Here is a 16,844-nt window from a genome sequence, read left to right on the forward strand (position 1 = left end):
CCTACCCAGAAAGGAGTGACAGAATATGGAAGTCTTGATAAAGTAGCCAGATTGGACGCCCGAGGCTAATCTGTCTGAGGTTATATTCTTTCTTGCCTACCCACCTATACTTTCTACTTGAATTTCCATTTTTCAAAAATCCTTTATAATAATAGTTTTGCTTGTAAATCCACTAAAAGTGCACAATTTGATGAAAATTTGAAAGGGACAACTTCAAGTCAGGGATTGAAAATAGGGAGTGGACTCAGAGGTTGGGGCATACTCCTGGGCCACTCTGGTTTAGCCTGAGATATTGCAAAGTGGGGAGATGGTGATGATAGTTAATCAACCCGTCTTGAGTGGCAAAAATTATGATGATTCCCCAAAGGCTTATTCATCTCTTTAAATTATGTAGTCAAGGAAACAAGAAAGGCCACGTGAGCTCTTAGATTCACATCTATTTCTAAAGTGACCTTAACACGTAAATCCTAGTGTTAGCATACTAAGTTCTGACCAAGGCCCATTGTCCTGACTGTGGAGGAAGTGGCCAGAGACTGCAAGGCTAGTTGGTATAATGTAACCTGTGATATTCTTCTGAAGTCAGAAGAGGGAGAAGGAGAATGGCCTTGGTTTTAAGAAGTAGAAAGTGTCATGATGATATGAAAGATTGGAGGTATAACACTTGAACAAAGATAGACTGGAAAAATTGGTATAGAGTTCCTTTCTCTCCATGTAGAGCACAGATAGGAGGGTGAAAAAAGACATTTGGACAAAACTGTCTTAGTTACTTTCCTTGTTGATGGGACATGGTAACACATTAAAAAAGGAAAGGTTGATTGTGACTCATGGCTTGTAGAGCTTTCAGTCCATGCATGATTGGGCAACTCCAGATAGAAGGAGCATGGTGAAAGGGCCTGAAGCAAGAGAGCTGCTTAAATTCTGGCATCTGGGAAGCAGAGAAAGTCAAGAAAGGAAAGAAAAAGGCCATGCCCCCAGTGACCTAACTCTTCTAACCAGACCCCACGAACCAAAGCAAGCCAGCTGTAAGCCCCATAATCCAACCTCTTCCCAAAAGCTCCATCTATGACTGCATGAGGCTTTCAAGGGACATCTTTACATAAACCTAACATTCTACCCTTGGCCCACGAACACCTCAAATACATCTCTTTATGGAAACTGCATTCAGTCCATCTCTGTTGCCAAAATCCTAACAGCTCCAGCATTGCTGAAAAGTCCAAATTCAAAGTCTCCTGTGAGATTTAAGATAAACTTTTAGCTATGAGCTCCTGTAAAAATATAAAAGAAAGTTAAACACTGCTGACATACAATGTCATGGAGTAACATTCCCATTCCAAAAGGGAGAGATGGGGGATAGAAACCAATGGGAACAAAACAGGACTGAAACCCAGCAGGGCAAACATTAAACCCTATAGCTCTAGGTCCAACAACTGGACAAGCTGTGAATGCCAAATAGCTTAGATGGCCGCCCCTGCAGCGTTGCTGGTCATTGTAGCCCTCAGGGATTCTCTTTTGGGCTGGCTTTCAACAATCCCTGTGGTTTTCTCAGATGTCTCATGTTTCTGGTTTCTCCAACATTCTGGGGACTCAACTGCATTTTCAGCTTCTTTCTCACAGCTTCACACACTGCACACTGCCTGGCCTCCCAGGCATTCTTCTTAAATCTGGGTGGAAACCTCCCTGACCCCACAACTCCTGCTTCTGTACGCCTGTAATACCAGCACCACATGAATAATGCTAAAATCTCCAACAGTAGCTAGGCCCTTCTGTATCATAGCTGCAGGGCCCTCTAAGTATTTGGATGGCTGAGCACTGTGAAACGAATCTCAGGAAGCTGATTTCTTAGGCAGCCTTTCTTGAACAGTATGTCCTGGGGCTCTCTTCTCAATGCAAAGTCTTTCACTTTTTTCCACTCTTGAGTCTGCAAAGGGTGAGGCCTTGCTGATTCATGAAATGCCCTTAAGCCATTTTTAAAAGTTGTTCTCATCTAAAATACATAAAGTTTCTTTCTTTCTTTTATTTATTTATTCATTCATTCATTTATGTACTTAATGGGAAGGGGGATCAAACCTGGGACCTTGTGCTTACAAAGCAGAGAGCAAAACCACTGAGCTAAATCCCTGGCCATAAGTTTTTTTTAATGCTAATCTCTTCAGCAACCAAGCTTTCCTAAACTCCATCTTTTGTGGGTGCTTTCTTTTTAGTAAAACTGAAAACGTTTGAAATGAGCTTTTTACTCTTGATTTTCAGTACAAACCTGGCTAAAAGCTTCAACAGTATCCATGACGGTCCCAGTGTGGAAGTTTCCTCTGCCAGTTTAATTATTCTACTGCCTTAATCTCAGGCTCCCGCAAAATCTCAGGAGAGGAGCAAAACATTGGCAAATTTTCTGTCAGAGCAGAACACATGGTCTTGAGTCCAACTGCCAATCTGTCTTTCTTCTCAGCTGAGACTTCCTGAGCCTGGTCTTTACTGTATATGTTTTTATCAGCATTCTGGTTTTGTGAGCTCTGACCAGACTCTCCTATCAAACTCTACTTATAGCATTCTAGGGTTTCTCAAGTTGGTCTCTCCAAACTTTTCTAAACTCCTCCTACAAATTAGAAACCAGTTTCTAACAGGTATTAAACCACACAGTCAAGTACAGTCACCTGATGAACCCACATCTCTGGTGATAAAATCTGTCTTAGTTTTCTGGTTACTAAGACACAATACCCAACACACTGAAGAGGGAAAAGTTTATTTTGGATGACAGTTTGTAGAGGTTTCAATCCATGCATGTTTGGCTGGCTCCAGGCAGAAGCAGCATGGTAGAAAGTTCTGGCAGAGGAAAGCTGCTTACATCATGGCATCCAGGAAGCAGCAAGAGTTGGAGGAGGAGTCAGGAATGGAGACACAGCCTTCTAGACCACACCCCCAGTGACATACATCTTTCAGTTAGACCCCACGTATTAATAGCAAGTTAGCTAAAAGCCTCATAATCCAATTACCTCCCCAATTTCCAAGATATGATCACATAAGCTTTTGGAGGGCATCTAAATACAAACCTTCATACCGACTTTGAGATATGGACAGAAATTCACAGGTGCTACAAGGGGAAGAAAACCAGCAGTTACACATTTCAGGTGTCTCAGTTACTGATTAACCAGCTCAGCATAACACTGAAAAAATAAAAGCGTTTCTGTGGCTAAAAGAAACACATGGCTCGTGGAACTGAAGCTTAAATTGAGTAAATATGATGCTAGCGTGCTCACTTCGGCAGCACACATACTAAACATGATGCTAGTCGTCATGCTTAAAAGAGCTCTGCTGAAAATTGTAAGCAAGTTTCACAACAAAAGGTTATACAGGGAAATCAAGAGGTTGCTTTAAAAGTTTTAAGTCATTGTGAACCTCTTCCCTTTCATAAAGAAGCATCTCAAAATAAGTGTTCAGAGCTTCTCAGTAAGGCTTCCCCTTTCCTTTTCTACCTTCAGATCTGGGAGGCAATGACAAATTCTAGCCATGGGTATATTTGATTTTTCCCACTTCAAGTGATCTTGATTCACTTTACAATCCATTTACCTCCTCCTGTCTTCACACAAACCTTCCTTCTATATGGATAGCAGAGGATATTTATGCAGAAATTATTTTAGGAAAAATTACTGTTTTACCCTAAAATGACTCAGACTCATTTCCACTGAGTTGGATGATAAAAGAGGACTTCTACAACATGAATAAAATAATTACTTTTTAAGAAAAAGCAATGGGTTTTACCCAATATACAATTTTGAATAGAGGGAAAAGTGCTACTTACACAAAAGAAAACAGATGAAAAGAGTGAGGTCCTCCTGGTAAGGTGTGTTTCAAGAGAATTATATTACCGAGGTAACTCAGAAATAGCATGGAACCCAATGTTTTCCAAGTAGATTAAATCTTAGTGTTAAATACAAATGACGTGTAGCTCTGGAGAACTATTCGTGGTCCTGAGAATGGAGGAAGGCTGTTTCCCTGAGAATGCAGAATTGACTCTCTGTGCTCCCAAAGGAGCTACTGATCTGTTCATTGACATAAAACCCCATGACATATGGAGAGACCAAGCATAGGACAATTTTTACATGATGTGTACTTTAAACATTTTAGGAAAGGGGATAAGATGACAGGCAACAACACCCTCATTTTGCTTCTATTTTTCTTCTGTATTTCTGATTTGTATAGGAAAATATATTTATAACATCTTTTAAAAGGTAGATGGCAACAATAATTCCTATATTCACACATAATATTGCTTCAGAACGTGAACAACACATAACAAAAGATCAAAAAGCAAACTTCGGCATGAATTGGGGGTACCTAAACGGGACCTTGACGTCAGTTCTCAGCTGTTTTGTTGGACATGAGTTTACGTAGACTGCACACATAGGCATTTCTCACAATGATCCTTTGATAGATACTGATCAATGGTATGACGTTATATTCCCATTCCTTGGGAGAAAGGATGTCTTCTGCTCTGCCTAATGCTTTATTTAGAATCAGCAACTATTGTGGTGAGAATTACAAAAGAATGTTGGTGTGATCTTTGTTCTGTGATGGCTTATAATTTCTACGTTAGAGAATTAACCTCTTGAAACTTTAGGGGATTTTGGAGTGTCCGAAGCTTGCTTTCTTTTCAGTGATCAAGAAAATTTGAGGATTATAAAATGTTCCTTCTAATCAATCTTTTGTCTATTTCTGGCCCTCCCTTCCCTTTCCTTAGCTTCCTATACCTCATATTTGCTGCCCTAAGAAAACCAAGTCCTGTCATTTGAAAGGAGCTCCATCTTACCTCCAGCCTTCCATACTTAAGTTGATAACCCCCTGCCAAACGTTCAGTTATATTCCTCTGAGTGGAGTAGTATAGATGCTTCGGACTCTGGTTCAAAGCAATTCTTTGGAATCGATTTTATTTGCAGAATCTCAATATATTTGTAGAAACTTAGGTAACATCATCACATTTAAATGAAACGCACAAGTCCAAATGAGGTAGCAATTGACATGATCAAACTTTACTTACCACAGTTTTTTTCATCACTGCCATCAGCACAGTCTTCATCTCCATCACATTTCCACAGCAGAGTTATACAGCGGCCATTCGTACACTGGAATTGGGAAGGTTCACATTTTGTTTTTCTCCCTAGAATCAAGGAACATTTAGCAAATCAAGGAAAGAAGGGTGGTAGGTCAAGAGATAAAATTACTCAGAATCCATTAATAGCGATGCTTTCAAAAGTAGAGCTACCAACTCAGTTATAACATTCTAAGGGCCAGCGATGGATGGATGGGTCTTGAGGCAGTAACTAAGGGGAATTAGGTGAGCTGGGCATACTCTAATGCTCAATGGTTGGAGACATAACCAAAGGACTCATTCTGATTAATGGGATGTAAACAGACATGGTATATATGACTTCTAAGAAATATAGTCATGTGCTACATCATGATGTTTTGGTCACTATAAACCATATAAACACGAGTGATCTTATAAGACCATAATGGAGCTTGAAAATTTGCATCACCTACTGAACACACAGCTGAAGAAGCGGCAAAATAAGACTGAAGAAGAAGAAGAAAAACCTCAAGAAAATGCACAGGGAAAGGTTTAGCAGAAACTCTTGCAGAATTCAACAAGCTCCTTAAAAAGTCTGAAAACATGGATCCCCCAATGCTGAGAAGTTTTCCCTCATAAAGAGCAATGTTCATGGGAGTTGCAAGCAAATCCATGATGAAAAGTGAAACCAAGCAAGCAATCTACTGTGAGTATGTTTCTAAGAAGGGTGACAGCTACTCAAGAGCCTCAGGCAGGTCTCAAGAGGCATCCACAGGAAGGCACTGTTAGCACAGGAAGTGACCGCTCCGTGCATGTTCTTGCCTGTGGAGCCAGTCCAGTAGGACAAGATGTGGAGGTAGAAACCAGCAAGACTGATGATCCTGACCCTGCACAACCTAGTGTCTTCGTTTTTCAACAACAACAACAAAACAACAACAAAAAGGTTTAAATATTTTAAAATAGAAAACTTATAGGATAAAAATATAAAGAAAATATTTTTGTGCAGATGTACATTGAGTTTTAAGGTATTATCATACAGAGTCAAAAAGTTAAAAAGAATATAAATCAAAATTACAGTAAGAGCTGGGGACAGAGCTCAGTGGTCGGGGTTCCTGCTTAGCTTTACAAGGCCCTGGGTTGACTTCCCAACACCAAAAAGCAAACAAACAAAAAAACCTGCCAGCACATTAAAGATAATTTATTATGGAAGAAAAAAGAAAAAAAACATACCTTTTTCATAAGTTTAGTCCAGGCTAAGTATGTAGTGCTTCTAAAGTCTAAAGCAGTAGGCGTAGAACCGTCCTAAGCCTTTCTCGCTCATTGCCCCGCAAGACCATTTCCATTCATGCTAAGTGTACCGTTCTTTCCTGTGTACTGCAGCTTTACTCTGCTTTTTGTTTACATGTACAAAACATTACCAATGCATCGCAGTGTTCAGTCCAGCACCATGCTGTTCAGGTTTGTAGGCTAGAAGCACAGGCTACGCCATACAGCCCGAGCACGTACAGTAGGCTGGACCATCCCGGTTTGTGAAAGCAAATGACACGATATTTGGACAGTGACAAGAGGGCCTAACACTGTCATGCTCAGAACATAAACCCATCATCAGATGCTACATGGCTGTATCCTTAGAAGGAGAGGGGACTCCTTTTCCTTCCCTTCATCTCTTTTTGATCCCTGAAAATGGGGCATGGTAGCTGCAGTAGTGATCTTGGGCCAGTGGAGCTGGGCCGTGATAAAAGGAACTTAGATTTCCCAGAGGCCATGGGGCATCACTTCTGCTTCTTGTCTCATTTTCCTCGACTGTGTACATGACAGGTGTGACTATACACGTGCCGCCAACCCTAACTCTCTCGTGGCATTGCTCTCTCATATCCATACTGTTATTCCTAAATCACATTCCTATCACAAGCAAAGTAAAGCAGATTTAGAAGGAAGGCAGTAAGGAGAGAGTAGAAATTGTTCTTCCTCTTAAAAATTGAGGCCTAAATGCAAAAACACATGTTTGCAAAAATAGTGCCAAGATAAGATAAAAACACCAAGAAAGCCTAGGTAACAGACAGAAGGAGATCGTTTCTAATTTAGTGACGAGAAAAAAGGAGAGTGAGGTAGCACCACAGATATGGATCCCGTTTGTCTGAGCTCAGTTCTCTTTAGTTCAGTAAAAGCATTTAATTCACAGTGTTATGAACTGAACTTGGAGGGCACTCAGGGTTTTGCCTGGCACACAATAGCTAATGTTCAGGAGTTTCCTATCATTAGCAGTTCAGTCCTTCTGGAGGTTGTGATTACTTTGAGGGCACGGGTCTGGTCACTTGAGCCAGCCTCGAACAAATACTGGAAGAAACCATATAGTGCATGCAGATTGCTGGGGGAGGGAGGCTCCTAGCGGAAAGACTTCTCATTCTCTGCTACCTCACATCTGCAGCTGGGACACTGACATATAACAGAGACAAGCACAGACTGGAACTCTTGTGCTATGTGCACAATACTCCAGTTGGTCCTCCCGGTATCGAGTACTTGCTGTGGGACAGAATTCTGTGCTTTGTGGCTGATTTACAGGCAGATTAAAATTTGATCCAAGGAAGGATTACCACATGAGTGTGGTCACCTTCAGGCACAGTAACTATATTGCCTTAAAATCTGTATCTGTCACTCAGCTGCTAAGAGTCTAGTCCAGTTAGCACCCAGCTACAAAGCAATATAGTTTTCTGGTTATTTCCTGCCAACATTTCATAATACTTACTCATTCTATAGTTTTTGGCATATTGAACAGTAGGGAGTTAGGGGAATAAGAGGAATGATAGATTGTTATCAGGAAGCATCACTTATTTTTATGCCCCTAAGCTAGGGATGAGTTATTTGGCTGTCTCCTCTCCTCATCCCACTGCCACCGTATTTTCAGGATGGTGTTGGTTCCACGCAGGCCATCTGCCAGAGTTCTCCATCCTTACCACCACTGAAGACTGGGAATGGGAAGAGACTACTTTGAGTACTTTACTTTTTAAAAAATTAGAAAAAGAACAGTTTGTCAGAGAATATAGGTATCAATGCACTTAGTATAGTTCAACTGCAGCTAGAATGTGGTGAAAGTTGAAAAGCTTGGTCTTTTTCAAGGGCTCTAGTTACTGAGGGTTAAGTCAAAGAGAGACAAAAACTCTGACATTGACATCTACGTAGGCGACTCGTAGCCATATAATCAGACTTGGATAGAGACTTAGATGAAGATGTCAAGTGAAGACCTGCCATGTTAGGGTTGGGTACCTGGAAGACCTCCTTTAAAAATGAGGTGGTTTTTTGTTTGTTTCTACAGCTTTTGTAGATGATCAAGATATCCCGGGCTAAAGCATGGAGGTACAATAGTCTAAGGCTGACATGTAGTTCACTCTCATTCTCAAGAATGTCTCTGAATTTAGCTGGAGTATATAAGCTATCAATAGTACAAGTTTATTAAACTCTCTGCACCTCTGCCTCAGGAGTATACACTGAGGAGGCTCATAACATAGAAGCATTTTCTTAGTGTTCATTTCAATGTCCTACAGTAAAGGGAAGTCTAATTTCTACCTTTTCTTACCCTGGATGATGTGTGCACTTCACCCAAAGCTCGGCCTGATTTTTATAAAACTCCCCCTCCACGATACTCCATGAAGGAGGAAGAATAATTGGTAGTAGGGGTACAGTGTGCTGTTACTAAGATATCCCTACTTGTCTAAGAGAGGTGGGAGACTGGGGTGGGAGCGGGAAGGCTAGCTGGCTTTCTAAGGAGCCCTTTAAAGACAGGCAAACAAAGACCTTGAGCTTTATGGCCATGCCTCTTGGTTTCCTGAGCACTTTGTTTTGGGAGTTTGCTACATGCAGAAAGTGCTCCCTAATTCCATTAATTCCCTGCTTCACGCAGAGCAGGAAGAGCTCAGATGCTAAACTGAATGCTGAGACCTCAGCCCCCTGACTGCCCACACTGGGTTTTTTCTCCAGGTTCCATAGAAAGCCTATCTCTCCCTCTTTGGTGATTGACCAGGACTGCTGCTGTACAAAGGGGTCCAGGAGAATTTACAGCACCAGATGAGTTAAGAAGCTTTTGGTTACCAAAGCTTTGGAGGATTATAGGATTGCAGACCTGTAGTCTATTTCCATCCAAGAAAGTTAAATCTCAAGTTTAGTATTATATTTTCATAGAGGGAGCAGGCTGAGCTTGAGATCAACACACGAGGTTCTTTTAATTCTTATGCTAAGCTAAAGCCAGGGAAACCTCAAAATATAACCTTGGGAGCCGAAGCACTGGGCTCGCTACATTGCAGGTGCTGTCTGCTCAATCGTGTGAAAAGTCAGAGGAAAATGTAATTTTTATAGGGTTCTTCAATGCCCCAGTGTGTCACAGGCAATGCCTGAGGAGTGAAGGGGTGACATCAGGGGAAAAGCCATGACAGACAGGGCTCTAGATGTTTCAGCTCTTTTAGCCAGGGAGATTTTGAATACTGCAGTTTTGTACAAGAATTTGAAACATGTTCTCTTACAAAACAATCAAAGTATCTAGGTTTTGTTCTAATACTTTGAATATGGGTGTGGGTCAGGTGTTTCAAAGTTGCTTAGAACTGTTCACTTACGTGGACACCTAAATTAGTAAAAACAAATCCCCCAAGGTATCAAATAATTATTTGCTTTTGCTGCCACTCATCTAGATGGAAACACACTACTCAGGGCCCAGGAGCCTTGCTTATCCCAATAGATAAAGCTGCTACCCAGACAGAGATTGAACTCTGGTCCTTGTGCTTGGCAAGGCAGGCGGTGGGACCAGTGAGCTAAATCCCCAGCCCTCAGGGTTTTTAATATACAGATGCCAGCCTCCAGTGTCTAGTCATCCCTGCAAGGGTTAACATGGAAGAACAATATGTCAGCTTCAGTAAAAACTGCATGGACTTTACAGTGAATTTCAAGCCTTCAAGATGGGCTTGATTTCCCTGTGGGGGCTCTGAGCAGCCTCTTGGCAGAAGCTCATCAACATGAATGCCAGAACACAGAAGAGGTGTCTTCAGAGAGAACTTGAACTTGCACAGAGGGGCACATCCTGCCACACTGCTGAGGCTGCCCAGGCCAAGTACTCACTTCCGCCCTGCCCTTCTGTGTTGCTTGAACAATTTCATATGCTGGGGTTTCTTCAGTCCATTTGTTCTGGCACTTTGGGGATACCAAGGGCATTTATTTTTAGTCTAGTTCAACTGCTACTTTAATGCCAGTCTTTCTATTCATAGGACAAGCAGACTTCTGAGTCAGCAAAAAACTTTTCCTATGGGGAAAGTGGCAAAATACTGAGACAAGGTATGAAGGAAGAGGTTGGCTGTGCTCTGGCCTTAAACTCAGCCTCAGAAGCTTTAAGAGCAAGTTTAGAGGTTGCTAAAAACTGTTAAATTCTTAGGTTAATTATTCTCATTCACTGAAATAAATGAATTTCACAGTTAAACCGTCTGTTTTTCTATTTACTTATGATGCACATACTATTAGGAATCTTGGATAAATAAATGAATGCTGTTTTTGTTGTTGCTGGTCGTATATGGCTTTAAGACTGCCTTTTAACATATATAGTTCTCAGTTCTACATGGACAGCACTATTATTCTCCTTTACAGACCAGCAAACCCATTTAAATAAGGGAAATACAATAATCTGCCCCAAATTGCCTTGGGAAGAGGTAGAATTTGAACCCAGGCACTCTAGCTCCTGATATACTACTCAGCATGCAGATAACCTACAGCATCCAACTCAAGACCATGTACTTCTAGGATATTCTGTTAACTTCGAATTTAGGTACCAAAACTCACTTAAGTTAATCCAGAATTAAGAGGCTTCACTTATTATGGTGACACTCTCATAATAGTTTGTGTGTTTGTGTGTGTGTGTGTATACTTCCCTTTCCCATTCTAGCTTTCTAAATATATGTTAAAATTCTCTTAGCAGATCTTCTTCTAGAAAAACTATGGCCCTTGGTTAAGAAGCTATAGATTCTATACATAATGGAAGAGGCTAATTTTCAAGGTTGTAATTCTGTGTCTACTGTTAATCCCCCCAAACCTTCATGTCCCTCCTCAGTGGACAGAGGAGGTAAACGCTAATTTTGACGATGACAACCGGAGCAATGCTCTTGAGCCCATTATGCAGGAAAATTCATTTAGATGCCTTAACAGTCATGCACGATGAAGAAGTTTTTTAAAATCTATCTTCCAGCCAGATGTGGTGCTACACAGCTATAATCCCAGCCTCTGAAAGGATCACTTGATCCATTCATGTGGCCCAACCTGGGCCACATAGTAAGACTCTCCCTCAAAATACAAAGTGAGCCAGGAGTGGTGGGGCATGCCTGTAATCCCAGCACTCGGGAGGCTGAGGCAGGAGGATCACTGTGATCCTCACTACATAGTGAGTTCCAGGTCAGTCTCAACTACATAGTGAGACCCTGTCTCACAAAACAAACAAACAATGAGAACCATGACCACCTGTCATGTAGAGGTACAAGATCCCAATAATGAATGTAACTATATTGTATACCTAAGATGTACCAATAAACTCAATAAAAGAAACAAACAAAACAAAGCAAAAAACCCAAAATGAAACACAATAGATCTGTCTTCCTATCTTTATGAGTCCTATCTTAATTGGCCCCATCACTTACTCTAAGTCAGTAACAGAAATAACCCCAGATGCCTCTCCCCTGACATTTGCCGTATCTAATCCTTCATCTCTCACTTGATCTAAATTTAAGTCTCTTGTTCCTTTGCCTCCAGGCTGCCACATGCTATACCCAAATCAAGACAGTGATCCAAGCAACTTACAAAGGCCAGAAGAGCTCTGGATGGAACCATTTCTTGCTTCCCACTGCCTCTAGGATTGAATCTAGGTTCCCTACTCGTTTCCCCAGACTTTTCCCAATCGGTCACCACCCACCACCTCTCAGGCTCCATCAGCTAACAGCTCAGAAGGCCTCACTCACGTCCCGCGCATTTGTCTGCACTGGCTCATGGTGCTCCTGATCACTTAGCCTCCAGGACTGGGCTCAGATGGGACCTCTGGGATGAGGTGGAGCCAGGCATAGTTTGGTTGCTTTCACACAGTTCCCTGTGCCTGTCTCATCGTTGCCATGCACTAAGATCTGCTTATTTACCTGTTTCTATTTTTAGATCCTGGAATCTCCTGAGACAGGATCTAGAATTCATGTTTGCAACTCAGGACCTGCTGCTGCCTGACATCCAAAGATTCTTTAGGCAGTAGTTAATAGTCCTGACTGCAGATGAGCTCACCGGGAAAGCTGGTCTGAACTGAAGACTTTGGTCAAAATAGTCTTCTCAGCTTTTCTGAAATTGAAACTAGGTGTTTTATTAGCTAGGTTACTTTGGAAGACCAGGTTCTGAAGGGCCACCTTCCCTATGCATGATAATATTTTCATCTCTCTTTCGGGTATGTTATCATTTAAAATCGATGCACTTTAGCACACTTATCTGTGAGAATGTGTGTGTTAACCTTATTTCTTTGGGAGGAGAGAGATTCTGACACAGGAGGGAAATCAGCATGAGCTAAACTGGCAAGAAGTTTGACGCATCAGACTTGGATGTTACTTCTGACATTTCAGTGTTCTTTGGCAATGTTAGCAGCAATCCATTGTCGTTTCAGTCACCTGTGCAACCTGTGCAAGATCATCTGTAGAGATGGAATCATTTCTGGCTTTGTATATTACAGTCTAAATTCTTGATGATTTTAGGGAAAATTCATAAGCTATAACCTAACCAGCAAATGGAGACTCCAGCAATCTTCAGCTGCTATCTGCTTTCCTGATGAAGTCCCAACCCTGGAGCTACTCCAATTCAGCCTCTATCTCAGGCCATCTTTGGATCACTGATTTCCCAGTCTGACCTCCTTTCTACAAGAAATGCCACAAAGGGACGATGTGGTCACATAGTGCCATATGCTTCTGCCCGGTGCCATATGCCGTGTGGTAGGTGCTCAGTGGATGGACATCAAATCTTTTCAGGCAGATATATGAAGGAAATTGGCTTCAATTTATAACAGACTTAGTAAACCTATAGAGCAGTTAATAACTTAGAACTCAGGAAGTAGTTAATACTAGTACAGGTGGTCTATAAAATAGGCACCATATTTACTCATAATATTTGGGGGAAATAGTACATTACAACACATAAAGGAGTTTGCAAATGTTGTCCATAACCATTCTTTATCATCTTCCTTGCTTGGCAAATTACATATTCCTTCACCCCCTACCCCCATCACCAGCACTGTGTCTATTCATATAAAGGCCATTAGCCACCAGAGCCAACAAAGATGCACCATGAAGGTTGTAAGATCAGCCACTCTGGCCAGTTTCAGGCTTCTTCCTCTGAAGTTATGTCCTAAATACAGGGCCAGATTCCCCATGTAGCATCTCTAAGACCCAAAGCAGGTAAAGGATCTAAGACATTTCTAGCAGATCTCTATGCTTATCCTCAGAACACCCAGTGGGCATTCTCTCGGTTAATTGTTAACTGAAGTAGTAAAATAACTAGCAGGCCCAAGCTTTCCTAGGAGACTTCACCGGCTAAGTTTAAGGTATTATTTGCCATCATTGTATTCAGCTGCTATAGTTAAATGTGTCTAACTAATTTTTATTAACAGTGTTTTGAGATTTGTCTCTTGTTTTGTTTGTAGCAGGGACTGAATCCAGGACCTCTACCACTAAGCTATATCTCTAGCCCTTTTTATTTTGAGACAAGGTCTTATAAGTTGCCCAGACTGGCCTTGAACTCTTGGGATCTTCCTGCCTCACCTGCTGAGTAACTGAGATTACAGGAGTGTGCCAATACTCCTGGCTAACATTTTTACTGTAAGCCAACAGCAGAGCTTAAGAAAGAGATACTGATATACATTGATAAATGTGGAGACTACAATTGAGATAGTTTTATGCTACAAAATCAGATTCTCCTAGAATTCTTCTAAGACATTAAAAAAATCATTCTTTAGATTTTCCCTTCTATGGTTGGACAATATTATCCCTGAGCCACTTAGTTTTCTATTCAACAAGTACATCTTTCTCAGAACCTCAAAAGAAGGGTTTTTGGATTGTTTGCCCTGAAAGTAGTCTGACATACTGTACCTATGCACTTTTGAGATGAATTCAAACTAGAAGGAAGCAAACCAAGCAGTTTTGAATCTATGAATTAGCCCACTGTCTTATCCCACTGAGATGTTGTCATGAGGCAGATATATATGTGATAAGCATCATTACAGACTCCGTCATAATCCTGAAAGTCATGTCATTTCTCATGGGCTAGCAGGTGGAGGTGGCTTTCCAGTGGAAGGTCAGTACACAGAATGAAGCCAGTCATGTGAAGTAGGTAGGTGACAGCCTTAGCTTGCTCACTATTCCCTAGGGAAGGATGTTATTTGCAATTTGTGAGAAACAGAAAATAGTCCAGATCTTCGCTATAAAATTATCGATATCTGCACTATGTGTCAGGCCTTACTGTTTTGGGATCGAAACCTGCAAACATATGGCTACATACTATCTGTTCCCTTGCTCTTATGCCACGCTATAGTGCATGCTATACTTGGGGCTGCTGTTATTTTAATGCTTTCAGTGAACAATTAAGCAAGAGAATACATGCTAGACACTGCAAGAATAACATATATAGCATGGTCTCAGTTTTGTCTTAGTTTGCTACCCCTCCTGCAACAGAAGGAGCTTGTAACTACATTTCATCTCTTCCAGAATGGTTAGAAAACTGCTTAAGTGAAGTCAAGTACACTGTTACTCAATTTTATAAGAAGCAGAAACATACTGATCAGTTCTGCATTTGTTTTAAGGATGGAGGTTCCCACTTCTACTAGTGGTGCTTACTGCTTAACTATGCAGTTTTTTGTACTGGATCCTCCACATCTGACAGCACCATGGAAGTTGACCTCTATACCTGCTTTCCGTAGACTTGAATGAAGGCAAAGAAACAAAATGACACAGGACAAGCACCAAGGGTAAGTGATACATGAAGTGGGCAAGAGGGAGATTCTGGGAACAAAGCTGATGAGAAAATGTCACTGCCTGTGGCAGTTTGGCTGCTGACTCTTTTTCAAGGGGCTTAGAGGGCCGCCTGCCTTCCATTAAAGACATGCTCATTCTTGGGCTTAGAGATAAGGGTTACCACCATCATCATATTTCCTCTCAACATTACCTGGATTAAACCACCCAGGTGTCTTTTCTTTTAGCCTGCCAGTTTCCTACCTTTGGACCAGTTAGCATTTCCTGTTATATCAACCCACTCCCCAGAAAAAGAGAAGTTTTTGTTTGTTTGTTTGTTTGTTTTTGTATTCTTTGGCTGGTTGTTAGCTATTTCTGAGTAGCTCGCACAAAACTTTGGTTCTTCTACATGTTGACCTTAAACAGTACCAATACAGTACTCCAGATCTTAATCTGTACCTAGGTTGGAGGCAAATGTCCTAGAGCCCCTATAACTTCTCTTGTTAGCCTTTACTAAGTTTCTTGACAAAGTCCTCGTGCACACCTGTCCTGTCCTACAGTGCTTTGGAGCTGGGCTGGGAGTGTTGTTGGGGGAGAGGAGGACGGAAGAGCAAGGGTGAGCACAGAAGACCAACGCCAGAAATTCACCCCATGTCTTGGGATTTAGACTGGGTTGTCTGGGGTCAATACCTGCCTCAGCCAACTCCAGAATGTGCTCCAGTTCAGAAGGGAAAATTTCCCTTCCTTTGACAAATTCAGGTTTGTGTGGGCTTCTCCCTTCCACTGTTTATGGCAGATTACCTCCTTCACATGTCACAAGGTGAGTAAAAAGAGGGGTCCTCATCTACCAATGAATGACAAGGGAACATGCGACTTTAACTCATTTCAACACTTTAGGTCCAACCCTCTCTTTGTATAGGCAAATGTTAATCTCTAATAAAAATCTATGACTTCTTAAATTCCAAAAATATGAAGCAAAAGTGATTGGGGGGGGTCACATCCCTGGATAGTTAATGGTCTTTGGTACATCTTAGTGTTCAGAAATGTTGCAAAAAATGTACTGCAAGTCGTGGCAATATCCTGAGATACTAGTTAGTCTTATTTACCTCCAGTAATGATTAACATTAGCGCCTAAAAATTATTGTAAGCAGGACTTTTCTGGGTTCTTAGGTCTTTACACACCGCACTCCATTTTCTCTACACACTTCTTTTTCAGTCCATGCAGGAGAAAGTATCCCAGGGAAGGGCCTGCCAGAGCCTGCCCAGCCTTCTACTTTCCCTCAGAGATAACCCTTCTCCAGCTGCTACTACGTTACTAAGTGTCCGCGGGGCCACGTGACCTTGCTAAATGGGAGCGGGTTCCAACCAATCGCAGAAGGCACAGAAGCCGTCTAGGGCTTCACGCACTCAGGACAAGTACCAAAGGGCAGGGGGCCCCCAAGGACTGCCCGACCACAGGCTGCCAGCCCACACTTGAAAGTTCACGCTCACTTCAGGTGACTCGTGACTGCAGGCAGCAGGGCCCTCTCAGCCACCAAGACACAGGAGGTGGGGACTCCGGATTGAGTGTTACCTCTGGGGACCCTTGGGTCCCAATTCCCTAGCACCCTCCGGCAAGCAAGCCCCTTGGAGTCGGCTCTTAAGATCGCTTCAGGGGTCCACCAAGTCTCTGTGAATCCCCTGGTCCAAGGGCTTTCCGTCGCCGGCCCAGGAAAGTTGTTCGGCCTGAATACCACTACGGCTGCAGACGGGCGGGGGCTCCGAGACCCCGCGGCGCTAGGGACTCCACGGCCGTC

At 42.1% G+C, this 16,844-nt stretch overlaps 1 protein-coding gene across 1 annotated transcript in view; it reads right to left on the reverse strand.

Annotated features, from left to right (window-relative positions):
* Vldlr (very low density lipoprotein receptor) overlaps nucleotides 1–16,844 on the reverse strand; it is a gene marked incomplete at its 5' end in the record, with an annotated part of 36,981 nt that overhangs the window by 18,201 nt on the left and 1,936 nt on the right. Inside the window, one exon of the mRNA XM_010640138.3 lies at nucleotides 5,030–5,149. Coding sequence (XP_010638440.1) covers nucleotides 5,030–5,149 — 120 coding nt within the window. The remainder of the gene's footprint in view (nucleotides 1–5,029; nucleotides 5,150–16,844) is intronic.

Source organism: Fukomys damarensis, unplaced genomic scaffold (genome assembly GCF_012274545.1).
Source record: "Fukomys damarensis isolate Sample0158 unplaced genomic scaffold, DMR_v1.0_HiC HiC_scaffold_31, whole genome shotgun sequence".
Taxonomy (NCBI): domain Eukaryota; kingdom Metazoa; phylum Chordata; class Mammalia; order Rodentia; family Bathyergidae; genus Fukomys; species Fukomys damarensis.